General features: G+C 32.3%; 1 protein-coding gene across 1 annotated transcript in view; it reads left to right on the forward strand.

Moving 5' to 3' along the window:
• Nucleotides 1-1,966: 1,966 nt before the first annotated feature.
• The window catches only part of LOC129221883 (calpain-7-like), a 73,107-nt gene continuing 47,634 nt past the window's right edge, over nucleotides 1,967-27,439 (forward strand). The window contains 8 exon segments of the mRNA XM_054856252.1: nucleotides 1,967-2,229; nucleotides 17,261-17,369; nucleotides 18,156-18,316; nucleotides 19,677-19,744; nucleotides 20,542-20,671; nucleotides 20,673-20,758; nucleotides 23,415-23,628; nucleotides 26,769-26,854. Coding sequence (XP_054712227.1) covers nucleotides 2,122-2,229; nucleotides 17,261-17,369; nucleotides 18,156-18,316; nucleotides 19,677-19,744; nucleotides 20,542-20,671; nucleotides 20,673-20,758; nucleotides 23,415-23,628; nucleotides 26,769-26,854 — 962 coding nt within the window. The 5' untranslated portion in view covers nucleotides 1,967-2,121.

Below are 27,439 nucleotides of genomic sequence, written 5' to 3' on the forward strand. Positions count from 1 at the left end.
TCCGCGGAATAGGGTGGCACAGTAACCGCGGATAAGCGAAACCGCGGATAATCCGAATAATAGGTAAAAAACGATACTTAGTGTATGCAATAGATAAAAATATTAATGACACTCACACATTCATTCAAGTTATAACTAAAAACATTGCTACATTGCATCTACCAACATTTAATATAAAAAAAAATGCATGTAAAATCTAAAAGCGAGAGCGACAACACAATCACAAATTAAAAAAAAAATATATAAAAGGACCCGTGGATAATCCGAGCCGCGGATAACCTGACCGCCGATAATCGGGAGTTTACTGTAGTTGATTTATTTTGAATTAATTGAAATAATTTTTTTCTGTAGCCATTTTACTTTACTTAAAAAAAAGAGCATTAATTGGGGACCACTTATCGGGAAGATCCACAAACATTATAATTTCTGCACTTTCCACATTATTTCAGTCAAACCATGTAAAATTATAGCAGAATCAATGTGTATTTACTTTTTAGCGTGTTTAAAAGGGTTGGACTAAAATTGGGAAAATGTTCACATTTTTAAGTGATTTTTTTTCCAAAAAATGTTTTGGAAATTCTGCCCTGCTTATAAATTGATTCCCTAACTATTAACTTCATTTTTTGTATAAAATTTCTTGACTTATATATGAGTATATACGGTAACTTCCCATGAATGATCCAGTAGAGATCAGCAATGTTTAAAAAGTTAGCAACAGAAAAATGTTTTTTTTTTCTCTAAAGACAAGGACACACTGTTTTGCTGATTAAACCCACTAAATCCCCTGTTGGATATTTATCTAGAATAGGGACCAAAACATGTGGCAGAGAGAAGCAATCGGCTGTAGATGGACAGAATTAAACAAACTTTATCCCTTAAATATTGCTTTAAAATTCAATACTTTAACTTTTATCATACTTTGAGAGAGACAACTCAAGAAGTCTCTAGTACTTTTATCCTTCAGTTTATTTTGAAACATTGAAATCCCGTTCATTCATTTTATATCAGATTGAAGCTCAATATGACAAATAAAACAGAAGAATTAAACTGACCTTTAAAATCTTCCTATAATAAACGTTAGTGTTACTTTTCAAGATACATTTGTGGCAAAAACACTAAGCTGATATTCAGTTACAAACCTTTTCACTAAGAAAATTATTTAAAGAAATTCTTTAACTATCAAATCAAGCACAAATTACTTACCTAATGATATTTTCCCCAACTTGAGATTTCCTCTTTCGTTTAATCCTTAATATTCTCCACTCATCCAATCGCCGTCGAAATCCCGACCTGTATGCTTTTGGTCCCGCCAACGTTAGACATATATGAATGCACTTTGCAGTGCGGCTTTCGACTGCATGTTAAACATCAAATCAAGAAGATAAATAAGTAATCTGCGTACATAAAACAAGAATCACGTAGCATTTAAGCAGTTTTGAAATAATCCGAGGTCAAAAAAATTCATTCTTTGAAAATATTGGACGAAAATTTTTACTTTTGACATCTGTCAAATATGGGAGAGGATACCAATATTTTCAGATACTTCGAAGTTAAATTTTAACTCATCATGTAAGGAGACTCTTTCACGGTACAAATAAGATGCGATGCTTTTCAAAATGTAGGAGAGTTAACTCTTCTCAAACTTCCAAGTGATGCATTTCAACCACAAATAAAACACTGATGTACTTTTAAATCCGGATCGATTTTCCAAAGCACAAATTAGCTCAATGCTGCCAGAAACAACTTTATAATATTTAGTTTCTATATTCAATGTTGGTTTGAGGTTTCATTTCTTATGCTTACAAATGTATTTTACATTTCTTAACAAATTATTGAATCATATATATGTTAAAACATACCTTTTAGTTCACAAAAGATAATCTTTATGCCCAAAAATCTTTATTACTTTCTCTAACATACTTAAACTGTAACTGTACCTTTGAAATTGTAAACAAAATGAAAGTGAAATTGCTATAAATTTTGGTAACGGTGTAACACATGATTTAATTATTTGAATTTGAAATCTAAATTGTTAAGATATTCACTATGGAAATTTCTTTTTTACTCTCAAATTATTTGAAAAGTTTTTAGTTGATTTCGCGCGTAAAAGTTTTTAGAAATATGAATGAAGACACTAAAAAAGCGGAAAGTGAAGCAGTAGAATTTGCCACTCGTGCTATTGGATTTGATCAACAGCAAAACTATGACGCTGCAATTTATTACTATAGGGTATTACGTATAAATGTTACCATAGCGTTGTGAATTACTACTGTGTTTACTCTCATAAAAGTTTCTAAAATCTAGCTGTGATTATAATAGGAGAAAAAAAAAAAAAAAAATCGGTATCTGAAATCCGTATCCTGTCACCCTGTGCATTAATTATCATTCTTCAACTTTTATGTTCATCCAATAAAGTTGGTATGTTCACAATTCGGCTATTATTCCAAGGAAAATTGGTTAAAACGTTTATGTGGGGAATGTTTTGGCGAATCTTTCTGCTTCAAAACTTAGCTATGCATTGAACAAGAAGAGGCTACTTTTAGGCTAGTAAACACAGTAATTTATTACTTGGTGTATAAAAATGCATTATTATTATTTTTAAAAATCATACTGCTTTGAAGTTTTAAAACAGGTCTAAAAGACATATCTGGAAAAGAATTTCGGAATAATTTAAATGCTTGGTGTAGAAATTGCATGTTTATTCTTTTGAAATGAGCTTTTGAATTCCTGTAATTGATTTTAGAAACAACTATTTAGTCTCTTTTACAATTTAGTAATTTTGTTGTGTACTATTTCATGTAAATTTAAATTAGATTAAGTTCTTTAATATTTAATGCATTAAATAAAAAATAATTTCAGATTGGCATGATTTTTTCGTAATTCCTCTTAGGTAACTTTGTAAATGCAAAACTTTCTGGGTTTTCTTTAAAAAATTGCGAAAATTCGAATATTACAGTCAGATCCCGATTTAACGAACCTCTATTTAACAAATTTCGCGTCTTAGAAAAGTTTTATTTTCCCCCGACTAAAATGAAATCAAAATCCTCGATTTGAGGAATATTAAACCTCAAATTAACAAATCATTCCAACAGCCAAAAAAATTTTTTTTTTTGTGAATTTGATTTAGGACAGCGCTTTTCAACCTTTTTTACTTTGCGGCACACATAAAAATTTCTAGATCAACGCGGCATACTGAACTTAATTTCGCAATGGTAATATAGAAATGTTTTTATTATTCACAGGTAAAAAGACCGGGGGGGGGGGACTTTTTTTTATATGAATAAAACAATTATAACTAACTTAGTGTATTTAAATTTATTTAGAAAGTAGAAATATTTCGAATGTATTGAGGTTGATAATGAACAACAAACTACCTATATCAGACTTAACAGAAAATTTTGCTTCATATGTTTCAAAGCATTTCTGTCAAACATGTCATTAAAGTGCACAGTGCAGTTAAACGATTTATCAAATAATGTTTCAAGAAAAAAGCAAGCAAGAGATTAAAACCAAGCACCTAACTTCTGTTTGACACTAATGAGACACTTAAGCCTACCTTGGGGAGCAAAGACGTTTGATTTTCGGCGCTATGCTGGAAAAAGCTACACGAAGATCTTGATCCAGGCTCTTTACAAATACAAATACAAAAGTGACGACCAGCAACAGGCTCTGGGCCCAGCTAGACTGGTCCTAGTCAATTTACAATCCCCAGTGAAGATCACTACACGACTTCCTTACAACGTAATGCATGTTAATAAGAGTGTGGGAAAGTGCTACCACCTCTTCCGGTAAACTGTTCCAAGGTTCCACTACCCTGCTAAAATAATAATTTTTCCTAACATCCATGTTAGCCTGAGATTTAAATAGCTTAAAACAATGACCCCTTGTCCTGTTTTCAGTGCTAAACTTCAGCCCCGTAACATCTTTCATTTTAATAAATTTAAACAACTGAATCATGTCCCCTTAGTCTCTTCTTTGCTCAAGACTGTACATTTTTAGCCTTCTAAGCCTGGAATAATAGTCTAAGTGAGAAAGTCCATTTATTAGTCTTGTAGCTCGCCTTTGAACCCTTTCCAATACATTAATGTCTTTCTTAAGATAAGGAGACCAAAACTGAACAGCATACTCCAAATGAGGTCTTACCAAACTTCTATATAAGGGCAGAAGAACTTCTTTAGATTTGTTTGAAATAGATCTATTGATAAACCCAAGTGTATTATTGGCCTTGTTACTAGCAATGCTGCACTGTTGGCTAAACTTTAAATCCTGACTTATTAAGACCCCCAGATCAGTAACTTTGTCTGCCTGACTAATGACTGGACCTTGCAAATAATAACTTGTACACTTATTTCCATGCCCTAAATGTAGCACTTGACATTTCCCAACATTAACAGCCATACCCCATTTATAAGCCAACTCCGTAATATGATCTAGATCCTCTTGCAGCTGTTTTGCTTGTTCTTCATTTTCTACAGTACCCATAACTTTGACATCATCAGCAAAACAATTCATGTTCCCCAGAGATATTTTTGTGAATATCGTTCATAAAAACAATGAACAAAACAGGGTCATTTCATGTCAAATCAACACTCCCATCTGACCTCACTATCTCAGATTTAAATGAAATTTGGCACATAGGTAGCGTCCATGTAGACTAAGAAAAATGCCAAATTTCATTAAATTATATCAACCCATTTTGGAAATATGGCAACCCAATTGTACCAAAAATCGACCAAAAAAGCATTACCTTGCTCTCTTGAAATATAAATTACTCCTCTCCTAATTGAACTAGAGAGATGAAATTAGTGTCTTTCTGTTGCAATTGTTATGCAGTTTCTTTTGATAGGCAACAATGCATATGTTGTAATTAAAAAATATTTTGAAATTTTCAAATTTAAATTTTCAATTTTAAATTTAAATTAATAAAAAAACGTGTCTCTAAAAATTCTGAAAAAAATCCAAAAGATACAATAGCTTATTGTTAAATGTTACAAAAAGTTTCAAAAAGGGAGGGCAATGGGCTGATGGTTAAAAAAATTTAAAACTAAAGTGGTTTTATCAAAATTCTGATATAAATGACTTAAATTTTGTTATGAATGTTTGCATAAAAATTAAGCAAATTAAATAACCCAAAATGGAAAACATTTAATTCATCATTCACTAACAATGAATAAATCATTTGGATTGATGAAGAATCAAAATTGATTGTTATTTAAAAATTTAATTAATTTAATTAAATTTGATTTGTTTTTGAGGTCTAAGCAAATAGTATATTAATGTATGTTTAGTTAATATCCATGTGAATACTAATATACTATTAGTTTAGACCTAAAAAAAATCAAATTAATTAATTTTTTAAATAACAATCAATTTTGATTCTTCATTCAATGCCAAATAATTTTTATTTATTGTTAGTGAATGATGAATTAAATAATGTTTACCATTAAAAACATTAGGTACTTGTCAGATATTAAATGTTTAAAAATATTAAATTTTGAGTAGTCTTAATTTATCGTTGTAATTTAGAGACATTGCAGAAAACATCATCCGAATTCATTGACCTTCTTTCTGATAAGCTGTCAGCTCTAGTAAAACATGATTTCATAGCTAAACAGCAGACAGCATTCATGAACCAAATAAAAGAAAATTACAATATGGTAGTTCAGGATGAAGCTCAAAGTTATCATTGGGCTAGTAATTATGCCACAGTTCATCCTTTTGCAGTACACTACAAAAAGCGAAATTAAATGAAGCATTTGAATTGTGTTGTTATTTCAGATTGCCTTGAGCATATTATATTGGTGTGCATACTTTTCAAAAACAATTTATGAATTCTTTAACAAAAAAATTTGGAAATACTCCAAAAAAGATATTTTACTTTTCCATTGGGTCAGCTGCCTAGTACAAAAATAAAAAGAATTTTTCTAACATGTGCCATCAGAAACAAGATTTTAAAATTGAAGCAGAATGGCACTTTTTCGCCTCTGCTCACAGTAAAGGGCCTTGTGATGGCATTGGTGGTGCAGTGAAAAGCCTGACTGCCAGAGCCAGCTTACAGCGACCATATGAGAATCAAATCTTGACTACTCTCAAACTGTATGAATGGGCAGATAAAAATATTTGTGGAATAAATTTTACATTTAGTACACAAGAAGACTACATTTTATCAGAAACATTCCTAAAAGAACGTTTTAAAGAAGCAGTAACAATAAAAGGTATACAGCAACTTCATGCATTCATTCCTGTAGCATCAAGTCAAACTAAATTGTCAGTGAACATATTTTCATATGATACAACCTCTTCTGAAGTATATATCTCAAGATCCCAAGATAAACTGAAATTATCAGATTGTAACGGTTACACTTACATTACAATGCAGAAAAATGAAGAAGATGACGAGGTTAAAGTTACATGCCTTCATCCACATGGGCCATCCCCATCATTTAGTTATCCAAGTAAACCAGATGTACTGTGGGTACATGTAACTGATGTCCTATGTGTAGTAAGTCCTGTGACTCCTACTGGAAGAATGTATGTTCTTCCTGAACATGATACAGTGAAACCCCTCCTAACGGACACCCCTTTAATGCGGACACCCCTCTTATGCGGACAGTTTTTAATTCCCCGGCAGAGAGACATTAAACCTAATGTATAAGGAACCTCTCTCGTACGGACACCCTCAAATACGGACACGGACACCCTTTTCGAAGTCATTTACATTGATATATCCTTTTTTGCGGACAGTATTTAAAACTTGAGAATTAAATAGCTACTCCATTGAAAGGCTTCATTTAATGCAAAGTCGACCAGCTTATACGGAGATAAAAAAAAATATTTCTTTGCAATTTTACTTTGCATCTACTGCGTAGCAAAAAATTTTCAGCTTGACACCGAAATGCATTTTTCATTCCAAAAAACATCATCAAATCGTCAAAAATAAAAGAAAAGAAAAGAGAAAATGATTATTCTGCAAGTTTCTGTCTGTATACCCCCACCCTCCCCCGTTGCCTTGTTCCTTTTCAGATGACTAACAAGCAGGCGTGTTGTGTCTAAGTGGAGCCGAGTTGACGCGCCATCTAACAAAAATATTTTATAGAGAGTAAAAGTAAAGCCAATGCAATATCATAAAGTAAACTTAAGGGTAAAAGCATTCAGTTGTTTCATCGTTCTCATTGAAATGGCTCTGAATACTCATCGTCAGCGTCGTACTCTTTCTCTTAAAGAAAAAATTGAAGTTATAGATTTCGCAGAAAAAAATAAAATTGGAATACGGAACATTGCTGAAAAGTTTGGTGTGGGACGCACACAAATTTGCTGTATATTAAAAGGAAAAGAGAAGTTTAAGAAAGAATGGTTCATAAATGGAAACCAAGAGAAGAAAAAAGATTTTCCTAAAAGTAATGCCCTTGCAGTGGATGAAATTGTGTTTAAATGGTTTGTGTCCGCAAGAAGCAAAAATATTCCGATTTCTGGCCCTATTTTACAAGAAAAGGCGAAAGAAGCAGCTACTGAAATGGGTATAGAAAATTTCAAAGCTTCCAATGGATGGTTAGATCGTTTTCGAACGAGACATGATATTGTTTTTAAAAAAATATGTGGTGAATCCATGGATGTGGATGCTGACGTTTGCGAGAAATGGTTTGAGAAAGTGCCTAGTTTGATTGAAAATTACGAGCCATGTGACATTTATAACATTGATGAGACCGGTTTGTTTTATAGAGCTCTGCCAGATAAAACCTTAACTTTACGGAAAAAAAACTGCTCTGGTGGCAAAATCTCCAAAGAACGCTTAACAGTTTTGTTGGGTGCCAGCATGGATGGTACAAAATTAAAACCAGTTGTCATCGGAAAAGCAGCCAGACCTCGGTGTTTTAAAGGACTGGATATAAAAAAATTACCTGTAGACTGGTATTCAAATAGAAGAGCGTGGATGACAACCAGTGTCATATCTGATTGGCTTGTAACTTTTGATAAGAAGTTGGGGAGAGAAAAAAGGCATATTGTTATTTTTATGGACAACGCGCCCTCCCATCCCAAAGACTTTCACTTGAAAAATATAGAAATAGTCTTCTTGCCAGCAAACACAACATCGAAATGCCAACCTATGGATGCTGGGATAATTCAAGCATTTAAAATTCAATACAGACAACTAGTTATGAAGCATTTAATCAATAAAATGGAAGAAACTAAAACAAGTAGCGAATTGTCCAAAACAATTGATGTGTTAGATGCAATCAGCTGGGTTAAGCACGCATGGAAGGAAGTTAAAAAAGAAACAATAGTAAGTTGCTTTAATCGCGTTGGATTCAAAAAAGGATCTGCCACAGAGGAAATTGACAACGAAGTTGATTGTGACAATGATGGATCCGATTTGCAGTCGTTAATGCAACAAGCAGGGTTCACAAATGTGACCGCTGAAGACTATGCTCCCATCGACGACCAAGTTTTCACTGAAGAAAGCGAAACAGAAATTGCAAGCATAGTGCGCGAAATTAACGAAGATCATACAGTTGAGGATGACGATGAAGATGAACTGTCCGTAAAAGAAGACGTTAAAACAATTAAAAATGTTAACGAAGCTTTAAGCGTATTAGATGGACTCGGGGAATTTTCAATTAAACACAACGATCCTAAAGGACTAGACTTGGTACAAGAACTTAAGATACATTTCGAAAATGAAAGACTTTCATCGATCAAAACATATCAACAGACATCAATCGAACAATTTTTTAAAAGTACAAATTAGGTATGTAATTTTTATGCGAACCTGTTATTTAAATCTCTTTGAGTGTGCAAAACTGTAATATTTGAATTTAACCTGATAAAATAATTGTTTATTATGTATATGTTGGTAAAAACTAGTAAATTAAAAAAAATCGGAACTGATGTGATATACCCCACCCTTGGCGACTTTTTCCTGTTGGCGCCAAGAAAGCGTCGCCAAGAAAACGATGTATGACGACATACGTCATACATCGTTCTTAGCGATGCTTTTTTAGCGCCAACAGGAAAAAATCAGATAAAAAAACATGATCAAAGCACTTCAGAACACAATATATATAAAAACAACATAAAAGCACAACAAAAAATATCACGAATATATGCTTCAAAAATGTACAGGGCCGGGGTTTTTTGTAAACATATTAAAATACAATGAAATAAATTATTGTATTAATTACAAGTCGAAATTAATGCATTAATTTTTTTTTCATCATTTCTCCGGGATACGAGCCCTCGGTCTCATAGTACTTTCGTAATGAGACCTCGGCTCGCCGGCCCTGCCTCGGTCTCATTACGAAAGTACTATGAGACCTCGGGCTCGCCAGGACCTCGCTTCGCTCGGTCCGTTATCCCTCCGACTGTTAATATACATTACAGTCGGAGTATGGTCACAATTATGTATATTTATGTATATTATGCATATTCATGTGTATGTACACCCAAGGGTGGCTCCTTCCGTTCAGTGTACAATAATGACAGTTTTAAGTGTGAAATATGCACCATTATAGTGCAGATTTATTAATAAAATTCAGCATTTTTAAGAGTACAACCGAAAGAACTTTCAATTGTTAACTTAAAATTCAGTACCTAAAGGAGGCACGTTAATGTCTAAATAATTCGTGGCATCGATAAGGATTAACTTTTAGAACAAAATAACCAAACTATTTTTGTAAAATTAATTAACATACAGTAAAAATAAAGTTAAAAGCTACAAGAACCCCTCAAGGATTTGTAAAAAACAAAGAATTTCCGAAGTGAGAATTTTTATGTGAATTCTAAAATAAAGAACTTACCTTTTTATGGTATAAATCCTCACACTCAGTCCAAAACAAAACATCATCTGACAATGGCGCATTATAGATACACACCACGTTGGAGTTAACTTTTAATTAACCTTCAAGTTTGAAGAAACTGGCATTTTCTAATGTTTTTACTTCAAAACACAACTACTGAATCTAAACTAACACAAAATAAGCATTCCTGTAAGGTATATTGCACGAAACAACACGTATCTCTCCTGCGTAAAACCAAGAACCCAAGTAAACAAGTTCGGACAAGTTTGCCTTCGCGTTGCCAACCACAGGTTAGTTTCACCAGGGATGCCATGCTTAAAAATTTATCGCCTCATTGGCGAGGAAAATATTTCAATTTTGTGCAAAAAATCGGATGTCGCCAAATGGGGGGGGTATATCACATCTGTACCAAAAAATCTATGCATATGAAAGAGTAGAATTCACACATATTTCATTTAAGATTTCAAAAAACATAAACAAATAACTAAAGTTAATTAAATTAAAAAAACCTCTGTAAAGCGGACACCCCTCTCTTACGGACAAAAAAGTTTGTCCCGTTAGTGTCCGTAATAGAGGGGTTTCACTGTATTTCACAAAGCAATGAAGCACTATCCAATAACACGTAATGAACTTCCTTAGACTGAAGTGACAGTGATTTGTTAATTCCTTTCCCAGGTCTTCATAAAAAAAATGACTTTTATTTTAAATTATTTCAATAATGATTTTAACTATGCAAAGTATATGGACATTCTATATCACATGGAATAAATTTCAATTTTCTTCATCTCACTGTCCGAAAGTTGTGTTTTCTATAGCAAAGTAAGTTGACTTTTACTATAGTTGAAATTTTGATAAAACCACTTTAGTTTTGAATTTTTTTAACCATCAGCCCATTGCCCTCCCATTTTAAAACTTTTTGTAACATTTAACAATAAGCTATTGTGTCTTTTGGAATTTTTTCAGAATTTTTAAAGATGTGTTTTTTTTTAATTGAAATTTAAAATTTAAATTTGAAATTTTCAAAAAAATTTTCAATTACGACATATGCATTGTTGAATATCACAAGAACGAGCATAACAATTGCTACAAAATGACACTTATTTCATATCTCTAGTGCAATTAGGAGAAGAGTAATTTATATTTCAAGAAGGCAAGGTGATGCTTTTTTGGTCGATTTTTGGTAACTTTGGATTGCCATATTTTCTAAATGCGTTGATATAATTTAATGAAATTTGGTATTTTTCTTAGTCTCCATAGATGCTACCTATGTGCCAAATTTCCTTAAAATCTGAGATGGTGAGGTCACATTTTTGCAAAAAGTGTTGATTTGACACGGAATGACCCAAAGGCCTTAACACTGATCCTTGAGGAACCCCGCTTAAAACCTCACTCCAATTAGAATAATTTCCCCTTACAACTACCCTTTGTTTCCTTCCGGTCAGCCAGTTTTTTACCCAAATGAAAGTTTTCCCTCCTATTCCTATATCAGCTAATTTGCTAAGTAGAGCAACATGCGGTACCTTATCGAAAGCTTTTTGAAAATCAATGTAAACAACATCTACAGGCTTCTTATTGTCCAAAGCCATGCTAACTTTGTCATAGAAATGTAATAAATTAGTTGCACAAGAGTTTTACCTTTTCTGAAACCGTACTGAAAACTAGTCAATAGATTATTAGTCTCTAGAAAATTTACTATCAAAATTTTTATCAATGTTTCAAAAATTTTGCAAACCACCGAAGTTAGACTCACAGGTCTATAATTTCCCGCACTCCCTTTAGACCCTTTCTTGAAGAGCGGTGTAATGTTAGCCAGCTTCCAGTCCTCTGGCACTGTCCCCGAGTTATAAGAAGCATTGAAAATATTTACGATTACATCTGCTAATTCCTCCGCACATTCAACTAAAATTTTTGGATAAATATTATCAGATCCCGGAGCCGTAGTCTCTTTAATTTTTTTCAAATGAAGTAAAACGTCATCCCTGGAAAATACAAAGTCCTCAAGCTGTACTATAGCTTGTGTCTTGTTGGTGTCAACTGTTGAGATACAGTTTTCGTTAAAAACACTCAAAAAAAAGTTATTAAGAACATTAGCAATATCACTATCGTCCTGAATTAAAATTCCGTGCTCATCAGCCAGTGGCCCAATATGACTATTTCGAACTTTCCCCGAATTAGCATATGCAAAAAACCTCTTGGGATTCCTGTTTATGTTCTCTGCCAGTCTTTGCTCCAAGTCTCTTTTCTGAATCCGTACCAAATACTTAAATTTACGCCTTGCCTTACAATATTGGAGCCTATCTGCACTGTGACCAGTTTCTCTAAACCTATGAAAAGCAGCTTGCTTGTAATTTAGAGCGTCTTTAGTTTCCCTGGAGAACCACATTGGCCAAATTTTAGTGTTGACACCCTTTCTCCTAAAAGAAACATGATCCCCAACCGTTTTCGCTAGCTTTTCTTTAAACTCAGCCCACTGAAGATTCACATCGCTATTGTCCAATCCAGAAGAAAAAACTGCTTTCAAACTCTGCCTAAGTGCCACAAAATCAGTATTTCTGAAATTGGGCACAAACCTAAAATTCTCTACTTTGTGCGTATCAAATTTAATCCCAAACCTAATACTGTTGTGGTCACTGTCTCCAATGTGTTCCCCTACACATAACCCCTGAACAGAACCTTCCATATCACAGAAAACTAGATCCAAAATCACCTCCTGTCAAGTGCCCTGAGTTACAATTTGACCACCTTAAAGATGATCTCTTGCTGTTTTTTTATAAGTGTGAGGGCTAAGAAGCTGAGTTTGGAAAGATATGTAGTTGAAAATCTTAGCAGCACATCAATAGCAAGACAAGAGCTGGTGGGATACTCATTCTTAACCAGCAACCAAAATTCGTCCAGAGACACTTCGCTCAACCCAAGTTTAAGAGTACGGTCGCTCTTAAGGTCCACAAATTCTTCTCGCGCCTTCAAAGAAAGGTCTTTAACTGATGCATTCGCAGATGAAGAGAATGGATGGCGAATCCAGTCATACTGTTCTATGTCAGTATTCTTGAAATAGTGCTTAAACTTATCCTGAAGTATGACTAAATGCTCTGCCACCACATTCAGGCAGCTTTTCTTCCATGTCATTTCCTTCACATACCATGTTGACGGTTCGTTTGAATATGTCCAATGTGAGCCACGATCTACTTCTTCTCTTCACAGCTGAATGTTTGATTTGAACCCGTTTAGCTTGTCCATGCATGTAACCCAAATTCTCTCCTTGTCCTTGCATTTTCCGATTCAATTTGTTACAGTGTTCAAAAGTGTCAGCCATGTACACTAGTTTTCCCAGTCAATATTTGTCTTGCAACGAAGTGACGTACTGCATTTCGTTTTTTAAAATCCAAAACTGTCGTACCTTGTCCCTCAATTCAAAAATTATTGATGGTACCACATGAAAGCCAGCGAATCTTTGTATGAAGAAGTAGGGAGTGGTGTTCTGCACTCAGTTCTTCACAAAGTATATGGAGAAAAGGCGAGAATTAAGCGGCCTCGATTTTATGAAATTCACGATTTTCACGACTTCAGCGAAAGCTGACTTCAGCTCATCTGTTAAGATCTTTGCCATGAGAGCTTCACGATGGTGGAAACAGTATATGGTTTTAATTTCCAGTTTGCTAAGTCTCAGAACCGAGCTTTGAGAAACTGCGATAAAATGAAATTAGTATCGGAACCGGAAAAGAGGAAAACAAAAGTTAAAGCTGTGGCTAAAATTCTGGGCGGGAGGGCATGATAATCCCATTTACGAAATATTTCGAAAAAATTTTGTATTATTAGTTGATTTCGTGGCAGGGTTGTTTGGTTTAAACCATGTCGGTTTAAACCATGGTTTAAACCAATTGGTTTTTTTAAAATGTTTTTTTTTTTTTAAAGCCAAAAAAAAAAAATTCCATTTTACAGGTTTACATTGATTTCCCCACACATAATGAAAAATGTAAAATTCCATTTATGCTAAGTTCCTAGCTAAGTTGCAGAGATAAATACTAAAATTGCAAAGTTGCTTCTTCAAAATGTATTACAAGCTTTAATAGAAAAAAAAAATTAATATATTTTTTATTTCATATATGTGCCATAAAGCAGATTTCAGTCAACTTCCATCATTATGCTTAATTTGCATGATTAGTTAATATTTACTAAGGATTGAATCTTTTATTGTAGATGCAATCCATTATATTGCTCACTCCTGTTGCAGGGGTGTGACATTTTTGCCCATTTATTTGCACTTTCCTGGAATTTTAACTTTGACTTGTAAGGTAATCAACAGTCTAACTTAATTGTTTGCACCTAAAAATTAACATTTGCTCTGCAGATGGACACAAATAATATTTTTTGAATCAAATTTTTAAAAAAAGTTTATACTTCACGTATATAACGTTTTTGGCAAAAATTTTTTCTTGAAATAGAATTTGCTACACATTTGTTTGTTCTAAAGAGTTTGCATTTAATATTTTTTAAACTTAAATGCTGGATGCAACATTATGCCAGTAAATAAGCTGTAATTTAAGCCATGTTACACCAATTTTTGTATTTTTGATTTGGTTCTTTGTTTTAGCGATAGTCGATATCTTTTTCAAGCCTTTCCATAATAAGAACGGAATTGAATATAGAGCAGCACTATTTTAAAAACTTTGTCAGTACAACAGCAATCAATTTTTTGACTGTTCATTCATGTACTGTTGTACATTTTGCTTTACTTCAATATTTGTGACATTGTGTATATAAAAATCAGCATTATGTAAGATCAGAAAGAAAATATATGAAAATTGTTCTTTTGAAAAGATTATGCTTAAAAATATAACTTTTACCTTTATTCGATAATTATTCATATTATGTTGATTTTATAAAGTTTTTTCTTGGATCTTCATTATATTTTATCTTAACCCGCATAACAACCACTTCCTGAAGTATTTCGTATCATAAAGGGTCCATATATACATGCATACTAATATGTTAATCAAGTCAAACATTTCAATCAATATTTCCCCGCAGAAAGCTATTTTAATTATTTAATTTAGTTACAAGATTTTGTTCTTATCTCTTTAATTAAGCAAGAAATTAGGCATAATGTGACTATTAAATAACTGTTAATTACATGGAACCTTAATTACCTTCCGAAAATTAATTGTTTTTCTCGCAAATAGTATTTAAACCAAAAAAACCCAGTTTAAGTCAAAAAACCTGGTTTAAACCAAAAAAAACAGTTTTTTTGGTTTTTTGAAAAAAAAAAAACGATTTTTTTGCCAACCCTGTTTTGTGGAAATTAGAATCCGTTTTCAAACACTGAAGGTAATAGGATCACAAGAAGTTAAAAGAGGTGAGGCAGCAAATCCCGCCTTTTGCTTGTTTCTTGGGTATGTCTTATTGCACAAGATCAACAGGGTGAATTGAGAAGTTACAGAACGATACAAACGCTATTTGGTCGTAACTTTAAAATAAAATACATCAAGGCTCTTTCATTTTATATAACTATGAAAATACCGCGACATACCGGGTTCCTTGTCGCGGTGCACCAGTGTGCCGCGGCACACCGGTTGCGAAGCCCTGATTTAGGAAATATTGAATTGTTCTCCAAATGACCTATCCATATATTGTCGGAAGCAGAAAAACACTTTTATTAGAATATGCGATTTTTGACGGTCGAGGGGGCAGCCAATGTATAGTTATTCTGATATGCAGAAAGTGATAATGAAACTAACATTAAAACTTATTTTTTCAAATGCTTTACGTTTTCTGGAAACTGTAAAAACATTCTCATGAGCAGGCTGTAAATGACCCAGTAATTTCCTTCTCTCCATAATGTCGAAAGAGAATTATATCTAGTCAAGTTCAAAAAAAGTTGTCAAAATCTATTACTCAAAATTTTAAAATTTCAAATTACTAGCGTGTACCTAATTATGCGTGGAACGCTGAACAAAAAGTACAATTTCTTCTTTTGGATATTTATCGCACAATTGCTTATTAGGGGTTATAGATAAAGTAAGTGCATTTTTTTTTCACACCCCAATATTACAAATAACCACGATTTAACGTATAAAAGTTTTGGTGCCTATAAATTAGCTAAATCTGGGTCCAACTGTATCTGTTTATCGATTCAAATAATGTTATTTGCATCCGTGTGTTTTTGTAAAAATATTTTATTTTTCTTTTTACCTTTTCTACCTATCATTCGTAATACTTATTATTCTATGAAACTGTAGTTTGGGGGAGGGGAGGTACTGTACCATATGATTTTTTTAAGGCTATTAGATACTATTTCTTGGTCATAAATTAAAACAAAAACTATTAATAATATTAAAATTATCGAGACTGGTCCTGATGAATTCGTTAAATCGGGATCCAACTGTATAAAAATTAAAACTTAGTAGGAAACCGTCCCCTTTGACAACTAAATTCTGTACTGAGAGCCAGACTGATGTAAGTCAAAAAATTGAAAATTTCCATTTTTTAGAGCTTTATACGAGGTTTGTCTGGAATATACGTATGAATAAGTCGGAGTGATGTATCACGGCATCCTGGAGACGCTGCCAGGTGGCACTGCTACTGCAGCCAATCCTATCAACTCTCAGTTTGAGTCAGAGCGCTTTGCGTGTAAGTAGGAGCGTGGGGCTGTTTGTTAAAAATTATGCTTTTTCACTTGCTGTCAGCATGGAGCTCCCTGTCAGCATCAAGTTTCTTGCAAAGCTAGGCAAGAATGGTCATGAGATTTTTTGAGTGTTTGAAACAAGTTTACGGAGACAATTCTCTGAAGGAACCAACCGTGGGCAAGTGGTTGAAAAGGTTCCGGGAAGGTCTAGAAGAAATGAAAAAAGACCTTAAAGACCTTCCCCCAGGACACCCCTCAACATCGAGTTCTGATGAAAATGTTGAACGAATTTGGGCTTGTGTTCTTAAAGACCATAGATTGACAGTCAGAATGATAGCTGACGATCTGTCAATCCCCAAATCAATCATTCATGAAATTCTGATACGAAACTTGAATTGAAGAAATTGTGAGCGAAAATTGGACCAAAGCTCAATCACTGTGACAGACCACCCACCTTATTCACCCGATTTGGCCCCTTGTGACTTCTTCATGTTCCCAAAATGCAAAATGGTGCTTCGGGACCGTGGGAGCCATCAAGGCAGAAACGACAAGGTAACTAAACAGCAAAACAACTGAAGACTTTCAGAACTGATATCAACAGTGGGAACTGCATCGGCAGAAGTGCATCTTGTATTAGGGGGAGTTCTTTGAAGGAGACCATGTTGAAATACCTGAATTATTGTAAAATAAAGTTATTATTCAACTTTTATTCGTATTTTCCGAACAAACCTTGTAACTGGAATCCTATTCCGCATTGAGCCTTGTAAACGTAATTCTAGAAACAAAAAACATAACATAAACTAAAAAAACAATTTTAACCCAATTGTTTAAAAATGTTTTGTAGGTTGCTGCTCAAGCTTTGAATTCTGCATATTTACAAGGTTCACAGATTGCAGGTCTACTTGAAAAAGCAAATGAATATCTGCATAGGGCTGAAGATATTCAAAAACTAAGTATGCATACCAGTTTCTTTTAGCTCTTAAGAACTAATTTTATTCCAAGGAATACAAAATGTAAGCAGAATATGAAAATTACAAATTAAAATGTTCTTTCTTTAGAAGTTGTTCTTTATAATCTCCGATCGTAAATTTCACGAAACTATTTTTAGTGTTCATTAGTTTTTTTTTACGAGCTCACAAAAATGTTTGAATTGCTTGGTAAAAGAAAAAAATTAACCTTAAAGACAGAAAAGTAAATTATTTATTTATTTCATACTCATTTAATAAATATATAAGATCAAAAACAATAATAAACACTAAGAGCTATCAAAAGCATTTATCAATGATGTTACATGCCATAGAACACAAAAACTGATAAGTAAAACAGTATGAGTGCCTAAAAGAGAGGCTGTTGGTAGCCTAATGGTATTGGACTTGGAATTAGAGGTCCAACTATATTTTTGATAAAATTCAATAAGTTCAGATGAACGGTTTTGATCCTACATGAAATTAAAACTTACTCAGAGACATACATAATTTTGCTTTTGTTATCAGTAATGATTATAACTATAAAAGGAACATTAATTTAAAAGTTTTTCACATGCCTTTTTGGCTCTTCTTTGGGGCCTTTACTGATGTAGCGCCCCTGGCAATTTCAACTTTTGCAGTGTTGTAATGAGCTCATCTTTTAACTCATGCAAGAAATGGAACACCTTTAAAAGAATTGCCTTTTTCTTTTGAAGTGATAAATTACATTAGGTAAATAAAGGAAATCTGTTTTTTTTTCCTGTACAATTTTAGAAGCTCAAGCTTCTGAGAAGGTCCCAGTCAAAAATGAGCAAAAGCTAGAATTGGAAAGAGCTGAATTTTTACTGAGACAAGGATTGGAAGATGATGAAGCAGGAAATGTTGAAGCAGCTGTTGAACTTTATCTTCAAGCTGCTGAGCTATGTTTAAAAGCAGTAAGTACAGATTTGCATATTTATTTGGTGCAAGCCATTACGTTACCTAAATATTGTCAAAAAATAGTGTTGTTGTTGTTGTCGTGTCCAAAGAAGTGCAGAGTGCGAAAGGTTTAAATGGTTCCAAAAGTCTTAAAAACAAGAAAAAAAAAAAAAAAATACAGTAGAAGACCATTATAACGCCAACCTATATAATGCAATTCTCTATAAAATGCACAACTTTTCAGAAGTAAACAGTAGGTTTTGGAAGCTTAAAAAATCTCTCTGTTTTGCTTTGCAAACATAAAAAATGGTTAGGCAAATTAAATTTTGCAAGTTTTTCATCTTTCCACCTTAATTCAAAGCTTTTAAATTTAAAATTTATACTCATAGTAAACAGAAAATACCAGATGGCTGTTGAAAATGCAGCTGCCATGAAGCTAGCAAAAGTGCCGGATAATGCACTTTCTTTTGATTGTGAAACATATTTATTAGTGAATAACTAATTGTAATACTGGTGCTTTAATACTCATTGCAGATAAAACTCAATATGAAGTGCTAATATATAGATATATTCTGAATGTTAGTTTCAAAATTTGTGAAATGATCTATATAACGCAAAAACCTGTATAACGCAAAAGCTGTGGTCCCAAGGTGTGCGTTATAACGATCTTCTACTGTATTTCACTGATGATAACTGATGCAATTGCAAACGTTGGTCAATTTTTTTTTGTAACTTCCTCTGCCTTCCATTCTTAGTTGTTAACTCATGAACAGAGTAAAATTTGAAAAATACTTTGTTAATCTTTAGTGATTCCCACTATTCTCCTAGTAAAAGTATGAAGAAGTTGTCTCTGGTGACTAGTTAGCTCTCTTTTTATGTAAGTAGGCAAATATATTTATTTTAAAACTTAAAGCCCAAAAATAATTTAGATGTTTATATCCTTTATGATAGAAGTTTCATGTATTTTAACTTTAAGGGCTGCCTAATGGTATAAAAATTGGCTTATGATTTGTGTAGCTAATTGAAGAATATTCTGCTTAGGGCAGGTAAGGAGCAGTAGTTGCAAATTTTACATTTTTTTTTTTTTTTTTTTGCATTTTTGTCATCTGTTGTAGTCAGCTTTATTGTACAAGCATGCTTATTTGGTTTCTTTTTGGGGGAAAAAATGAAAAAACTTCTATTTCCAAAATTTCTCCAGGGCATTATTGCTTCATACAATTAGAGTTTTGGAGAATGGATATTGTTCAAGCATTTTTTTTATATACATTTTCTTTTTATTCATTGTTAAATCTCTGAATTTAAGTTTGATAATTGATCATTTTTGTGGACTATTTTTAAATATTCTTCTAACTTTTATGTTTTTTATTTCTTGGATAGAGAAAATTCACTCAAGATAGTGGTTTGAAAGAAAAACTATCAAGCTTAGCTGAGAATGCTTTAGATAGGTGAGGTAACTGTTTGCTTTCGTTTCACTTAAAAAAGGGTCAGTAGAATCTTATGGACCATGTTCTTAAATTTAATTTAAAAATTAAGGTTGACCTTAATCATATCAAATTTAACTATTTTTGTTTTTGATTCTGTGTTTCAAAAATTTCATCCGACACATTTGTCACTTTTCTTTCCTTTGCATGATTCTCTTGGTTTATATACAAAATAATTCTGACTATCCAAAATAAGAGATGTGCTAAAATAAGATAATGGCTAGACTGGATTTAAGGTTAGCAAAGTTGGGAAAAGCAAATAGATATTATATTTTGGTTTTGTTGCAAATGTGATCATTATTATCTATTAATCTACTTATCAAAACAAATGTTGATTATATGCAGATTTTTATGTTAATGACAAGCTTTGTTTATGCAAGATTTTTGCAAGATGAACCAAAAATATATAGAGTCTCAATGGTAGCCAACTGCTTACTGGTGGACAGTGCATTCCTGGTAATTAGACTCAAATATGTTTCGACAACTTTTAGTTTTTAACCAATACAAATGTTGATTACAGTTTGTAAAATAGTACTATTGTATCTGTGTTGCTCTATGCATCAATGTGGTCCACCTCTCCTTAGACTTACTATTTGAAATAATCAGAAGTTTTTTTTCTCTCCCTCTCTCCTAAACCCTTTTGCAAAAGTTGTGCAGTTACGAAATACTGTAATTGTAAATTGCAATTTTTTTAAAAATTTTTAATTAATATTTTACATTTATCTCTAGACTCTTACTTCTTTTTCAACTTTCATTAATAGAGCTGAAGTTTTGAAACAAAGAAATGGTTCTCTAAATAAATCCGAAGTTGCTCCAGAATCTCCAAAGTCCCCGACAGTGCCCAGTATGTCCAGTTTGCATATTTCTGATGTGCCGAGCCAACGGCAAACAATTAGTTCACCAGAGACCTAGCTCTCCTAAGCCACTTCAGTCGACTGGTAAAGGAAATTATACAAAGGAAGAGATAGCTGTTTTGAGGTATCACAGTGGAAATAATCTTTTTTTTTTCTTTTAAGGCTAACACTTATTTAATAAAAAAAAATGCGAATTTTATTTTTCATCTTATGAAACTGATAGTCAGCTTAGCTTTCAATTTCTTGTCCAATGAAATGTTAAAACTCAATATATTTTTGAGATAAATAAAATCATTATTTCTTTTATCATTTCTGAAGTAAAAGTATAGCTTGCATAAATATTTCTATTTTTGTTCCAGGTTTGATGATTTGTTTGATTTATTTTTGTTGAATAGGTGAAAATTATTGCAAATGACTTTGTTGATAGATCATTCCTTTTTCCCTTGTTAGATTAAAACATAAAACAAAAGGCAAAGTTACAATTATAAAAATTCATACTGATAACAAAACTAAAAGAGATATTTTAAATCATTGCTTAAGAATTTTGTTATCTTATTTTATATTTAAAAACATATTTAATGGAAGCATTTGAAGGAATAGAATTCATATCATATGACGCCAATAGGATGATAACAGTTTGAGAGTATTTCCTCTCCAATTTAACTGTCTGGAATAGGTAATTTTAAGGTAATTTAAGCTTTAATTTCCAATTAACTGCATATATGACTTGTTATCAAGAATTTTTTAAGTATCCAAAATGAATTGAGGAACTGATGTGATATACCCCACCCTTGGTGGACTTTTTCCTGTTTGCGCCAAGAAAGCGTCGCCAAGAAAACGATGTATGACGACATATGTCCTACATCGTTCTTAGCAATGCTTTTTTAACGCCAACAGGAAAAAATCAGATAAAAAAACATGATCAAAGCACTTCAGAACACAATATATATAAAAACAACATAAAACCACAACAGAAAACATCACAAATATAGTCTTCAAAAATACCAGAAACTAGAAAGTTTTTGTACACAAAGAACAATTACTAGAAAGTATTTAAAATGCTTAAATTGACAAATTACTATAACAGCTCACCAATGAAATATGTACCAATAGAAGTAAAAGCTATTTTCCAACATGCATTTCATCGAACAAAAACTTTTCTCATACTCTGCTAAAAAAGAACAAAGCGATTCAAATTGCGACGTTTAAAGCCGAAAATATCCCCAAAATCAATAACTATTTCAGCCAAAAAAGCACTTAGTTACTCAAACTTCAATCTATGAAAAGTAGAAATGTCTCAACAGAACATCCTGAACATAAACAATACAAAAATACCATACATTTATTTGCCATCCAGACATGCTTTCAAAATACCTATTATATTTTACATAAAATAACACCTTTATATTTTTATAAAATGCTGGAGTCAACTTTTTTTCAGAAATTCAGTACCTAAAGGAGGCACGTTAATAGAATAGCTAAATAATTCGTGGCATCAATAAGAATTAACTTTTAGAACAAAATAACTGTACTATTTTTGTAAAATTAATTTACATATAGTAAAAATAAAGTTAAAAACTACAAGAACCCCTCAAGGTTTTGTAAAAACAAAAAATTTCGGAAGTGAGAGTTTTTTTTTTTTGAATTCTAAAATAAAGAACTTACCTTTTTATATGGTATAAATCCTCACACTCAGTCTAAAACAATACATCATATGACAATGGCACGTTACAGATACACATCACGTTGGAGTTAACTTTTAAGTAACGTTCAAGTTTGAAGAAACTGGCATTTTCTAATGTTTTTACTTCAAAACACAACTACTGAATTTAAACTAACACAAAATAAGCTTTTCTGTAAGGTATATTGCACGAAACAACACGTATCTCTCCTGCGTGAAACCGAGTAAACAACCCAAGTAAACAAGTTTGAACAGATCTAAGATTGCCTTCAGGTGACCAAACACAGGTCAGTTTCGCCAGGGATGCCATGCTTAAAAAATTATCGCCTCATTGGCGAGAAAAATATTTCAATTTTGTGCAAAAATCGGATGTTGCTAAATGGGGGGGGGGGGGTATATCACATCTGTACCTGAATTGAATCAAGTTGTTTAAAGTTGTTTACATTCGGCTTAATTGAATCAAGAACTGGTGAATAGAAAATTAAGGGATGCATTACAATGTTTGAAAAAAAAAAATGACTCAATGTAATAATGATTTACTGTTCCCAGCTCAATTAGATTTGGGCATTCAGATATCTCCCATGCTGCACCAACTTGCCTACCTTTTTTTAAAATTTTACTAACTCTTCATTATTCAAAATGTAAATAAAGGCTTCCTCTTAGAAGGAAGTCCTCAATGCTTTCAACGAAGAACCTTTTTATTGGTATTGCTATCAAAATAGCATTTGATGTTCCTTCATTGTTCATTTAGGAAGTTTTCATTATGTTTGAGGAATTAATGCATGTTTCAACAATTTGAAAATGTGTCTACTTACTGTTTGATCACGGATTGTATGGAAAGGCAAACATTCGGTTTACAAGCGGAAATGGACATATCTATTAGTTTTAGGGATGTTAGTGTTTGCAGATGTATGCTAGCCTCTAAATTAAGCAGTCTCGTTCAAATGAGCAGAATGTGCAAATCAAATTTTTACTTCCCTCCTTCTTCAGATAGACTTACCTTAGTTGGATGTATGCCAATTCTCTACAATCTGTGGTTGGGCATTACTAGTTTTTTGATACATCTAGCTATTTTTACTCATGCATTGTTTATAACTAGGGTGACATCTCTCATCAATGGAAGAGAATATGTACCTTTTATGCCTGTTGATTTAAAGGAAAGATTTGCATATCCTTTGCCATTTAGCGACAAAGATGGAAAACTTGCCTTGAGTCCTAAACAGAAAATCGACTTTAGCAGGTGGGTTCGACCTGAAGATATATCTTCTAGACCTATGCTGATTGAAGTGATTGATTGTTTCAGCATTAAACAGGTACATTTTCTTTGCTATTGTGATATTTTATGTTAGTCTTTCGAAAGTTCCATTCTTGGTAAACAGGTTTTCTTTCTAGTTTCATGTATTTTTGAACCAAAAGTAGTGGATGAAGTTTCAATTGATCTTTGAAGGCACAGAAAAATTCCTTTTCCTACACTAGAAGCTATTTCTGTTTGTCTTTTCAAGGAAAAGTCACAAATTCGTGCAGGGTTGTTAAAATTAAACTGACAATACTCATAGACTCACAGCTCCACTTTTACTGAACAAATATGAGTGAAATTTCCAATTTATGTTAAATAGATTGTGCAGCCAAGGTTTAAGTAAAAAAATGTATGTATGGCGGGAGTCACTTGGACCCTCACAAAGAAGCCGGCTTAGTTTTCTACAAATTTTCATATATTTTTGAAAATGAAGTTAAAATAAATGAATTAATAATTATTCCTTTTTATTTTAGAGGATAGAGAAGTTTTAAATCTATATACTGAAGTATTTAAAAGAATGTTTTTTCAAATCGGATCAAAATATCTAGCATTCTTTCAGTTTCATTAAATTACATTTTAGAAATCTTTACTAATATTATAAAGAGAGAGGGCGGATTTTTGTGTGTTTATATGTTCGAGGTAATCTCCGGAACCACTGCACCTATTTGAAAAATTCTTTCACTATATGAAAGGTGCTTTCTTACTGAGTAACATAGGCTATAATTCGAAAAAATCCGATAATTAGTCCTTTTTTTATTCAAATTTAGACCCAAATTTCACGTAATTTGCCTATTATTGGCTATTAAATGGGTGAAAAATTACTTGCACATATTAATATTATATATCGTTAAAAAGGGTAGAATTTTCTGCGTTCTAAACAATTTATTTCAATGCTCTAACTTAATTACGGCAGGAATAATTTGAGTTTTTAGCTCGAACTTTTTTAGGCTTAGCTGAAATTTAAGCACTACTTTCTTCATTAAATCTATCAATAAAAAGTGAAAGAATTCTCCCACAGTTTTCTTTTTGACAGCATTGGAAAAAGCGAGTTTTTTTCCTCCAGATCTCTCTCGACCTTTGGTCGAAAAAATTAGCTTCTATCTTCAAAGGGAAAAAAGTTACACGCGTTTTTAAATCAATTTCAAAATGTGTCATTTTGATTCAGGTTGTCAACATTTTATTTTTGCGTTTCCATGGTTACGCTTTTAAAATCCATCTTTTGCATTTTGATTTCTTAAAAGTATTTTAATATTTGCCGTCATTGTTTGGAAGGGTAATTTTGCATGGTGTTTTTTTCTTTTATTTAGGTTATTCTTTAAATTATTAAGTTATTATTTTAATTAATTGTTGAATATATGTCACTTGACAGAATTTTTGTTCTCAAGAAAGACCGGGCAACGCAGCTCTTAATATATAAAGATTTGAAAGCTACTGTTAATGTGATTTTATACCATTTTGTTTGTTTGGCGAAACATTTATTATTGCTAAAGAAAAAACATCCGCAGGTCTGGGTTCCGGTAGCGTTGTTGCTAGGCACGTTAGGTGCTGAGCAGGATTATTGTTTTAAGGCAACCATTATTGTAATTCATTGTTTTGGCTATTTGTTTTGAAATAAAAGAAACTTTTCATTTGTTTTTATCCGAGTGAAATGTACGACATTTTCTTCTTTTTTTCTGAGGATGATTTTTGAATGTTCCATGGGATGTTTTTTTTTTTCGTTAGACGGATAAATTATGATAGCGTGGTTGCTGGGCAAGTTTGGCAATAAACAATAGAGCTGAGGAATTATTTTAACATTTGAAAGATATTATTTGATGTCTTTTTTTGTTGATTTGGTGAAATATTTTAAATTGCAGTAAAAACCGCTTCACTCGCTAAATAGAATTTTAAAGCAACTGTAAATCTAATTTAATGATTTGATGAAAAGTTTTAAATTCTAAAGTATTTTAATTATTATTATTATTATTATTATTTTTTTTTTTTTTGAAAAGGTGTGTACGCATTTTATTCAAGGAAACACGCTCCTTTCACATCAGAGGGGGAGGGGGCGTTAATTTTTTTTTATTCAACGGACTTCCAATAAATTTTTAGCACGGGCATCGCTGTGCAGGTACTGCTAGTTTACAATAAAATAAGTGCATATTTTTCAAAGTTTCGTAGAAAACAGTTTTTGTATCCAAACATTTTAATAGATTCATGGTAACTTTTGTTTACTAAGTGAAAATAAAAAATAAATGTACCTACAAGGTTATTTGTCTGTGCAGTAGTTTTTACACAAGACAATTAGTCGGACTCCGACTCCCCGACTTCGACTCTGACTTCGTAGCTTTGGCAAAAATTTATATGCGGAGAACAAATGACTGACTTCGATTTTTGGATATTCGACTTCAACTCCTTTATCCCAAAATGAGATTGACTCCGACTCCGCAGCTATGGTTTTAACTGTGAAATAATTATTGTTAATATGACTTATTTTTATTTTCACGCTAAAGTTTTAATTTAGGTATTCAGTTTTTGGCGGATAAGCTCGAAGTCATTTATGTTTCTACATAAAGATATGCACAGACGATTTTTTTTTTTTTTTGGACAATGAAAATTATTTCTTTAAGTTGACATTTTATTGTTTTTTTATTTATTTTGGTAAGTGCATTATTCATTTAAAAATTATTTTTGGCAACAGGGGAAAAAGAAACGATCTTTTTTTTTTTTTTTGATATGATGTATTTATTTTAATGAGCTTATTAATTTTAATTATTATTTTTTCGTTTTGAAAGCTGTTAAAGATTTTTTTTTTTAAATGGAAAAAAGTAGCTGCTTTGTTCAAAAGGTGCTGCTATTTTATTTGTTCGTTTTTTTTTCTTAAAGTATTTAAAAAAATATGTTTGGAAACAATTTGCAATTTTAGCTATTTTTGAGAATATTGATCAGGTACTAGAAAGTAGTATGGGTATACGGGAAAGTAGGCTCGTTTAGTTCTAGACGGAACGTCTTGTTAAATTTCAATAAATACCAGAAAATTGGGCAGAGAAGAATATTATTCACTTTATATACCTATATTTTTTCAATTAAAAAAAGTTATATTTTGTTTAAAACTTGTTAAAAATCTTTCATATTACATTTCATGCTATTACAATATTGTTTTTTATGTTTTAACAGACCATAGTTTCTGACTGCTCTTTCATTGCATCCTTAGCTGTAAGTGCTTTATATGAAAAAAGATTTAGGAAAAAAGTTATCACTAAGTAAGTAAATGTTTTTTCTCTTTTGTATCCTATTATTATTTCCATTTCTAGAAATAAGGAAGATGTTAAACACTTAGTTGTGTACTGCACTGTGTATGCGTGAAGTTCTTTTATTATGTCATTGTCATAACTAATAATAAAGCTGGACGTCTGTATATCTGGACCTCTGGATGCCTCTTACGCGCATAGAGCCTCCACTGTTTGGTCGATTAACATGAAATTTGGCACAAAATTAGTTCATAGCGTAGGAATAAGCATCTCAAAGCGATTTTTTGAAAATTCAATTTGTTCTTTTTCTATTCCAATTTTAAGCTCATTTTGCTGAGTGAATTGCCACAACGTCAACGAGTAAATTATCATAACATGGACGATTAAATTATCATAACATGGATGAGTAAATTATCATAACATGGACAATAAATTATCATAACATGGACGAGAAATTCATCATTCATTATTTGTAAATCTACAGTAGAACCAAATGACCTTTTAATATTCTAATACGGAGAAAGCAGTCGGTGTACCTATAGTCAATAATATAAAGATCAGCTGACTTCAAGTTAATTGATTTAATTGATTATGTTT

Source organism: Uloborus diversus, chromosome 5 (genome assembly GCF_026930045.1).
Source record: "Uloborus diversus isolate 005 chromosome 5, Udiv.v.3.1, whole genome shotgun sequence".
NCBI lineage: Eukaryota > Metazoa > Arthropoda > Arachnida > Araneae > Uloboridae > Uloborus > Uloborus diversus.